The following is a 10,305-nucleotide window of genomic DNA, read 5'->3' on the forward strand; positions in this document are numbered from 1 at the left end:
ACCCTCAAAGTCGAAATCACTGCTTTGGTACCATCAAAGTCAAAATCACTGCGTTTGTACCATCAAAGTCGAAATCACTGCTTTGGTACCCTCAAAGTAGAAACCACTGCTTTGGTATCATTAAAGTCAAAACAACTGCTTTGGTACCCTCAAAGTCAAAGCCACTGCTTTGGTACCATCAAAGTCAAAATCACTGCTTTGGTACCCTCAAAGTCGAAACCACTGCTTTGGTACCATCAAAGACAAAACCACTGCTTTGGTACCCTCAAAGTCAAAGCAACTGCTTTGGTACCCTATAAGTCAAAATCGCGATCTATATCGAGCTTGTATTATATCTGACAAGCGTCTATGGGACGATAACCATGACCAATACATATTAGATTGTATGCCGTTATCAGTCCCTGACCCAGCCAAAAAGATGATGTTTATTGAAGACACGAGAATCTAATTCGTCTCTATATAAACGTCTGGAAAAACAACCTGTAGCCTGGAATGCCGTTTCTTCTTCAGAAATATCGATGTTGGGAAATAATGAATGTATGATTACACTGGCTTTTTTGCCAAAGTTTGTAATTTGCAAAATATATGGCATTTCACCATTCAGACTGAACGTTCTCTGTCATAATAAATGGTTTATTCAACAACGAGACCCTTTGGCGGAACAGCAATTTTTGAAAGGTTTTGTTTCTTTGTATCCAGTTGTTTCGTCTTTTTTTCATAATGTCATTCTTTAAATTCATCGGTAAAGATTGAGCAAACTTATCCAGAATTAATCGTTAAGTAAACATGTAGACGGGATCCTCGATCTATGTTTATATTAATACCGCTCTTTGATTCTTCTTATCAAATATATATTTAAGAAATATAACTCACCACTGAGGGCCATATGACATTATAAGGACCCGTCAGACAGCCAACGAAGGTGTATATGGACCGAGGCGTTAGCCGAGGTCCATTCACCGCGGGGGGCTGACTGGCCGGTCCTTATAATGCCATATAGCCCGAAATGGTGTGTTATATTTCTTATATTATACCAAACACTTTTTTACCATTTAATAATTTTAAAGCGGCTTTGATGTGTTTCATTGAACAAATCTAATAATGTTTAATTGCAAAAAAAATGTCCTTGTGAAAACTGCAAGCAGCACTCACCGGTTTTATGACGTCAGCGGTCCATATTATATGACGTCATCGGTCCATATTATATTTTTGGCGAGGTCCGGACCGGCCAATAACATGATATGGACCGCTGACTTCATAAAAACTGGATTTTTATTAAAATACATTGATATACGGACCGATCAACTTTATATACGCAAAGAAGGGACACATTTATGTAAGGTATAATATTATACAAGTATTGCACTACAGTGAAATCGATATGGTGATTTATCAACCTGAGAAAAGGATATCGACCGAGGGCGTAATTCAACTATAGTTTTATCATTTTATCTGTAGTCTAAGATTAATAACATAAACCCAGAGTGAATCTTAAAATTTTGATGATGGATTTAATTTGTTCAGTATAAACTTAGAACTACAACAGATATATCACGATCAATCTTTGCTGATCAATGCATAAAACAATTATCACAAATGTGCAAATTATTATAAAACTATTCACAGCATCATTGTTTATTAATATTTGCCATGTTTGTTTACACCGGAAGATCAGTTTATGACGTAACCGTTTCGTATCCAGGCGATTCGTACGGGAGATGATTCGCTCAGGTCAATACGTCTTTTAGGCTCCGCCTACGAGTCAACACAGCAATTTATCATCAGTCATGTGACCACGTTTAATCCAATAAAAATCGCCAAAGTAATACGATTCAATTAAAATAAAAGTGTTGTCACTAGCGTGTCAATTCTACGTTATTAATCAACTATGAAGCTGTTTATTTTGTCATACGTTGTTATGACGTCATATGGCAAACTGTTTCCGGCTACGGTCGGTCGTTCTATTTGCAGAATGGATGAGAAAGAATTACTGAAAGATTTTCTTAAATGGAATTAAGTATTTTTTTAACAATTGTGGAAATAGATAAGAACTATTGGTGTAAATATAAGTAATAAAATGAGTGGTTGATGTTATTATCGGGGATAAAACGCAGTTGGGCTGGTTAAAGTTCGCGTTGAGTCCACACACTTTAACCTGCTTTCATACCCTGATAGTGATATCAACCACGCAGTTCATTCCTTAAATGAATTAGTCCCATATACATTATATAAGCAGAAAAAGGTTTAATAATCGCCTGATGCTCATCAATTCTTCGACAATAGATGTGCCACAATATCCTCAGGAAATTAATAAAATCTAAACAAATGTAATTTTGCGTGATATGATTCATCATTTGCTTCATTCTTCACGGTAAAGTTATTCTCTTGTCGAATATAATCAAATATTTTTCAGGAAACTCGCCCAAGAGGCTCGTAGCAAAATGATTTATCCCATTTCTCATTTGCTTCTTTTACAATGTAATTGATGAATAAATGAAACTTGATATGTTCATATCCGTTTGAGATGCGTTTTGCCTCCAATTCAATTTAAATTTAATTGTTATTTTACATTTAATAGCGTGTATTTGTTGTTAAAGTAATTTGAATGGCATAATGGATTATTATTTTTCTGAAGTGATTTGCATTTATCAAACGTTTGTGTTAAATTAGGATCACTAAATGGATACAATTTTGTCCATGGAACATGTTTAAAAAACCGTATAATATATATATATATATATATATAAACAGGTAGAAACAATTCGAAAGCAATACAGCTCACTCGACCGAACAGTCACACCGGATGTACTACCACGTCATCGGCTTAAGATCGCTGAGCTTAGTGTAAACATGTTTGTGGCGACTGATATACGTGAGGCAATACGTAAAGACAATTGCGTTTTTGTGAAGGCTATATGGTAGCCTTATGTTTGACACCCAACGTTTTCATCAAAGCCAAAACCACTGCTTTGGTACCATCAAAGTCGAAATCACTGATATGGTACCCTCAAAGACAAAATCACTGCTTTAGTACCCTCAAGTCAAACGTTTTTCTCCCAACCCAGATACGTAGAAAAATATATTAAGCCATGCTGACCACAGTTAAGATAAAAATAGTACCCATGTGTAAAACAATATATTAAAACACATTTTTATATATTTTTACATGAGATGGGAGAAAAAGCATATACCATGGCCGCTCGTGTAAGATAGGTTCATTCAAACCCTCGCGCAACGTATACTGAGGAAACACGGTAGATATCTAAGACTCCTTACGCTCGGGTTTTGATAAATCTATCTAACACTCTCGGCCATGTGAGATATTTAAAATCTTCAAAAGAAAGTTTACAAAGATAAGAATTAATAAATTTATATTTTAATTAATGGTATGTCCTATGTCAGACTTTTCTGTGTTGTATAAATTGGAATTTTAATTGTACTAAATCACATCATAATATAGTTTTGTTAAAGGGAAATCACTGTAATGAGCAAATACTCATTGCGGTTCCGCATTTGTCTATCGTAGCAGCGTAGCAAGATTGATTGTTTAACCTAAATACATTCGCACTAGTATTGACCCGAGATATGTCAAGTGTATTTACACAGTTAAAAAGGTTATCCCATCAAGTTTCAAGGTTCATGAAAGCAAGCTAAATAAAGTGAAATACATTCGCACCCCTCAAACTATTGCTTAAGCGTCTGAAGCTTTCCAAATCTTTAAAGCAGAATAGCACACATTTGAAGTGCTATAATAATGCTCACGTTTGAATAAAAATGTATTAACTATCATTGAAATATAAATGTCCGATCGAAATCCCCAATTCTTAAGGTTAAACTAACTTCTTAAGGTAAAAAAGGTATAAGATGGAGGGTTGTAATATATTGTTTCGCCAATGATCCAAATACCTTCGTTTACGCATATAGATGACAAAGCATTTGTCCTGCGTTATGCTAAGTACTCAACATTCCCAATATCTGTATTTAACAATCATATTGTTATTAAAAAAAAACAGCAAACAAAAAATTAATATATGCATATTTGAGGCGACATTGTTATGCAAGGTCTCGAATTCTGCTGTTTATATTGAAGATTTAAGATCTCCTTATCACAAGATTTTCATGCTATTGTTCTAAGCATATCGATTTGGATCCTGTAAACATCGTAAACAGGTTTTTGTGCGATTATGTAATGTTTCTTAATGTATAAAGGTACATAGTTTGTTGTATTTTTGTGCCTTCCATGTAATTGATTGCCTCTAAAAACTGTCTAAAATCGTAAAGAATGTCCGCTTGCCATGAGGCATAATACATTTATTTACATTTCACTTCTTTCTCACATTTGTTCGATTTGTTGTCGCCTCCACTTCAATCCGCTAGCGGATTCAGCTCGGAGTATCCGGCCCTCGCCCCTCCACCCCCCCCCCCCCCCCCCAACACACACCCGACACTCTCTAATCGTCCAGATTTACTTTTGATGTAAATATCGGAGAAAAATGTGTAATAAAATGCGCTCAAAATGCAGGCTTGTTGAACACACAGACATTGTTAATATCAAGGCTGGGGTTTGATGTCTAAGTTTGTTGAATACCACCTGACGTTTATTTTTTCCATTTATGAAGTCTGGCCAAAGCGCAGCTTCTGAAATGGTTCCAGGATTTGTCGTCAGAGGAGGCGTATCTTAGGGGAGTTAACCTTTTGACCTGCGCAAAATTTAATTGGTTGAAAGTGTTTGCAGGGAGGTTTGGGGGGTACTCCATCACGATTTATTTTACAATTTCTTGTCCAAAATGGTGCATTTTGGAGGTACATGTATTGAATTACTTCTTTTCTACTATATTGAAATTATAAGTAATAACCTTGGACGATTTTATGGGGTCTGGCGCGCGTTATGCTAATGTTTATTATTATACATATATTACGAAATTATCCTTACAATACAATCTTATAGCATAATACATAGAAGTTCTGTTTGTTTAAATTGTATATACATATTATGTTACAGAAATATATATATAATGTATACATGCATGCTATATCCGCATTTTTACATTTAAATTTATTTCATTTTATTGTATTTTAATATGTAAAAAAGTTTTTTCACAAAAGCAGCCATTGATAAGCGTTAAAACTTGGTGACTTGCAGATCCATGGGGCCAACTATATTTATATTGCGAGGCTAAATTTTGTTGTGATAAGATTTGAATAAAGTTCATATAACGTTAATAAATGTATACTTACTGATACCTGATAGCCCCGATAAAGTATATAAACAACCTTGAAAATGTATTGATACATGTATAATATTCTCTTTCGTTTGTCTAGGCCCGTTTCAGTCAAGTTTTAAGTACTGTACTTAAAACTGTACTTTAAAATTATTTATATTTTCGTTTTTTGGGGGGAAAATTGTACTTAAGCCAGCATTAACGGAATTTAGAAAATGTCAATAAAAATCAAACTGCTGCCTACTGCGTCCATCATTTTATGGCAGTTTGCTTTTTATTTTAATTTATTGTAAAGCACCAGCTTGAAAATACAATGAAAGGAATCTTAACATGACAAAAGTATTGATATATTGACTGGGTATATGAAATTACAGCGCGTGAATCGTAGTATTTTAATGTACTCTACATTTAGCTTTTCCTATCTTCGCTGTAACGAGCTATTCTATTTGTTAATACGGAGGTCAATGAACGGTTATCACGAACGGGTCGGGTTACATCGAGCGATATACAATTGTGAGCAAATAAACTTGAATGACTTAATAGTGCATAGGCTTTAGTGAAATACAGCGAGGTAAGCTGACTTAATGTACTTTAAATAACATTTAAATTGTGCAAACGAGGCACATTGTGTTTCGCATGCATGTTAGTAAATCTTAAGAAGAAGTTCATTTGCGCTTAAGTTGTTTTATTGTGAATATGATTATAATATGATTTTGAAGTTTAAATTTTTTGGATGTTTTGAGGATTTTACTCCACTTTATGTTGTAATGTTTAAGCCTTTTTCTTTTGCATTATGAATCTCATTAAACACACTGTATTATGCATTTATGACGAAAGCATACATCTTAACGTTAAATTAAATGTAAATATTAACATGTCTGTGTATTAACGCTAGAGGCGATAAACGAAACCATGTATGAACTTTAAACGGTCGATCTTGACCTCCTTGACCACTTTTAACAAGTAGAACCTTGAATGTTTTCGCTATTAAACGCAAAGGGCATTATCTCTATGCATCTGCGCTATCTAATGGCAGAGCAATTCTACAAAGTAGACACAAATAATTACCTTAAGAGCATCATGTCAAGTTAAGAAAGAAAACACGTTAATTTACCTAATAGTATTTCAAATTATTATCCGTAATAAGTACATGTCATTCAAGGGTTGTCAGTGCAAGGTTTTTTTCATGCTATGACCCCTTATGTCGACGTTTTTAAAGCAGCATTCCATCAATGGAATTTAATATTTCGCTTATGTTTACCTTGGCTTTATGGGAGTAAAAGGTTTAGCACGGTAACAGTTGCATTTAACTTTTCATTGTTAATACAATTTTATTTTACGAAAATGTTGAGTGAAGCGGGCCATGACAGAAGAAATCAAATGTTTTCAGATATTCATAAATGTTCCCAGTTGATTAACACCAATCGTTGCTTTATATATGAACATTAAAACTGTATGAACTATTCTGAAATAAATACAATGACTATTTCGTATCTCGTAGTAATTTAAGGCTTATTACTGAAAGGAAAACAGGACACATTAATATCCCTATGTTTTATGAAATAAGCACTCATATATTTAAGGGCCGAAAATGGCGAATGCGCGATCAACAAACCGGATGCCAGGCTGGATGGTGGTGTGGTTCTACATTACGGCCATCATCTGTACAATCGACGCCAGCTTTGTAGTGTTCCGGCCACATACACTGCCCGGCGGCTGGCTGCACAAGTTCTTCTTCCCCTGTAAGAAGACTATTGGTATTTTTGAGTCATTCAGCATTGTATAAACTTTCTTGGTTCAAAATTCGATTCACAGTTAAAGGATCTTTGTGTTACATTCTCTTGAAGAAGAAAACGTTCGAAAACCCATAGAGTTGCTGCATTTCCATTTCATTTAAAAGAAAATAAACTAAGGCAATGATTCATTTTTATTCAATTCTGCTGGCCAGGTGATAAGTAGGCTCAAGTAAAGAATGAATACTTCTTTTCTAGGTTGTAAGACCATTATGGTCGTCATTTCAAACTATGATCAGCTTGATAATTTCTTAATGTGTATCATTTCCTAGATCCAAAAACAAAAGTTAACAGAAAATTACCGACAAATAACAATTTTATTTAATCTTAAAATGCTCTACCCCCATTTCAGAATTTTTCATTTAAACGAGAGACATTTTTTTTTCCAACATTTTGTTATAAAAGAAACAAAAAAAACTTGCTTATAGAAATAATACATCATTCATCATATCATCGACAAATACATTCAAACTGTTCTGCAATATCCATATGGTATTACACTTTTAACATTCTATTTTGACCGCGAATTAAATAATGGAATTTTTTAATGCAAAATCAACAAGTTCTATAAATACTCACGAACTATTCTTAATTGATAATAACTTTAACATTTTGGGAACATTATGCTGAAAAAGGCCGTGTCTGCAAGTATGGAAACTTCAAAGAAGTTAATGTTAACGTGTATAAACGTTTTCAATTACCTTTTATTGAAAATACATCATAAACTTCTGTAAAAAATGTAAGCTAATAAAACAAAAAAGAGAAAAATATGCTTCCGGATTGATTTGAACCCTCAAAATATGTATTGTACAAAGGCTAAAGCATTCAATTGAAGAGTTTCAATTTGAAATTTTCATTAGATGTATGTTATCTTTACCAGTTTTGACATTTAAACACAAAATTGTTTACCAAACTCACCACATGGTAAAGTCCATTTGTTATGCCCCTGAAGGTGGGCATGTTAAAATCGTACTGTCCGACCGTCCGTCCGTCCGTGGGTCCGGCTCAATAACTCGTGTCCGGGCTGAAACTTTATCTTGTATGGACAAATTTTGTAAATAACTTGCCACATGTATTCGACATACCAAGACGACGTGTCGTGTGCAAGACTCGTGTCCCTTCCCTTAAGGTCAAAGGTCAAACTTAGTGATCATTCACAACAGAATGCTGCATTTAAGGGAATAGAATATAGGTTGTCGTGTCCGGGCTGTAACTTTCCCTTGTACGAACAGATTTTAAAATAACTTGCCACATGTGGTCGACATACAAAGACGACATGTCGTGTGCAAGGCCCGTGGGCCTACCTCTAAGGTTAAGGTCACACTTAGGTTTAGTCACAATTAAATGCTGCATATAAGGACATAGAGTATAGGTTATCGTGTCCGGGCTGCAACTCTTACTTGTACGAACAGATTTTAAAATTACTTGCCACATGCGTTCGACATACCAAGACGACCTGTCGCGTGCAAGACCCGTGTCCCTCCCTCTAAGGTCAAGGTCACACTTAGGTGTTTATTCTCAATGGAATGCTGCATATAAGGATATGGAGTATAGGTTGTTGTGTCCGGGCTGTAACTTTCTCTTGTATGGACATATTTTAAAATAACTTGCCACATGTGTTCGACATATCAAGAGGACGTGTCGCGTTCTTGACCCGTGTCCCTCCCTCTAAGGTCAAGGTCACACATAGGTGTAATTCACAATGGAATGTTGCATATGTGTTTGGCATATAAAGATTTTGTTTCGTATGCAAGATCCACATGCATACATCAAAGGTCATTGTTTGATCTTTAACTTTCCATGTACTGACCTTGTTCATAGTCCAATGTCACATTCGGGGGCATTCGTCACATACTGTGACAGCTCTTGTTTGCACTGCTATGTATGCTATAGGCATGATTGCCTGAATGCATTAAAAGTCGTTGTTGTTGTTGTTGTTAGTGTTGTTAGTGTTGTTGTTGTTGTTGTTGTAACGTTTTTTATGTTTTTCAGATAGATACTATATTTACACTGATCAGAGATACGGGGACGTGACTGATTCCTACGTCTTCACGCAAAGTTTGTACGAAGCACATGTGAATTTCTTAAGTAATTATTATATTAAAATGTATCAATTATAAAATAGGAAATACTATAAATAATTTGTATATCTTTTTAAAAAATATGTGGAAATTTAACAGCGAATTTTTGAAAACTTGAAGTTTACAAACTAATACTATTACTGATATACTGTATGCTTTTCGTTTCAGAATGAATTATGCAGAAGTTATATTGAACATCATTACTCTGTTTTACGTAAGTTTTATGATTGACAATGTAAGAACTATGGTACTAATTAATTTTCAAATTAGTTTGCGTATAAATGAAGCATCGAAACGAATACATGTCGCCTTTTAATACTACGAACACAATGTACCTATCACAATTATACTGTCCCTTTTCAGCATTACCAACGTGCAAGAGCAACACAGTGTTTGGCTTTCACCGTGTCCGTTATGACCTTCTGGAAGACTGTCCTTTACATTGCTATGTTTTACGAACTGGCGGGTGGCAAAGATTACCGAGGTGGGAATACGCTACTTGAAGAAGTTTTGCTCGTACTCATTCCAAACGGCATTTGGATTATCATACCCGCTATGTGTATGGCCGCGCTGTGGTCGGACCTCATAAATGGACAAAGTTCGAGTCATGTTAAAAGGCGCTAATCTTTTTGGGAAGAATTCTTGCTTCCCGAAGTTTCAAGACAAACTTGTTTTAGTCTATGTTGTAATAGACATTTAGTTTTAAATGTACTCAAACGTCTAACCTTAACTTCAATAAGCCCATACGTAAATTGTTCAACCTATTCTATTATTATGTGTTTCCTTAGAATGTTCTTCATTGACATTAAAATAGTGTCGATACGTACAGAAAAAATATATGGACTGATTGCATTTCGAAATTATTTTTTTCAATCAATCTGCAGAATATTCACATATGAGAATGGTAAGTCGTCGTTTTCAGTTGAGAACAGCATTGTGAACGACAAACGCATACTGTGAAACTCGGTTCACAGTTTTATGTTCAGGTGTTAAGGACACCGCGTGAAGCTCGACCAGTTGTGCAGAAGACTTGTTAGTTAATCAATAGCAGCTTCTCTTCAAACACAAACCTTGCTAATTTTACAAACAATTTTCATGGGGAATCCGGAAAAGAAATGACATGAAAATGCACAATAATTCATCAAACTATGAACATATATACATGAGGAACACAAGTTAAGGTTTGGAAACATTGAGATTGTTACATGA

At 34.9% G+C, this 10,305-nt stretch overlaps 1 protein-coding gene across 1 annotated transcript; it reads left to right on the forward strand.

Annotated features, from left to right (window-relative positions):
* The first annotated feature begins 5,709 nt into the window (after positions 1-5,709).
* LOC128225581 (uncharacterized) lies at positions 5,710-10,305 on the forward strand. Its single transcript, XM_052935457.1, has 5 exons — positions 5,710-5,793; positions 6,806-6,964; positions 9,008-9,077; positions 9,265-9,310; positions 9,460-10,305. Exons 2-5 carry the CDS (start codon positions 6,814-6,816, stop codon positions 9,718-9,720), a joined length of 528 nt encoding a protein of 175 aa, XP_052791417.1. The 5' UTR covers positions 5,710-5,793; positions 6,806-6,813; the 3' UTR covers positions 9,721-10,305.

This window comes from Mya arenaria, chromosome 3 (assembly GCF_026914265.1).
Source record: "Mya arenaria isolate MELC-2E11 chromosome 3, ASM2691426v1".
NCBI lineage: Eukaryota > Metazoa > Mollusca > Bivalvia > Myida > Myidae > Mya > Mya arenaria.

Bases quoted from the DNA above. Each gene is read 5' to 3' on its own strand.
- LOC128225581 (XM_052935457.1), top strand. From the start codon at position 6,814: ATGGCGAATGCGCGATCAACAAACCGGATGCCAGGCTGGATGGTGGTG. The intron at 6,965-9,007 runs GTAAGAAGACTA...TATGTTTTTCAG, and splicing joins GCACAAGTTCTTCTTCCCCT to ATAGATACTATATTTACACT. The intron at 9,311-9,459 runs GTAAGTTTTATG...GTCCCTTTTCAG, and splicing joins ACATCATTACTCTGTTTTAC to CATTACCAACGTGCAAGAGC.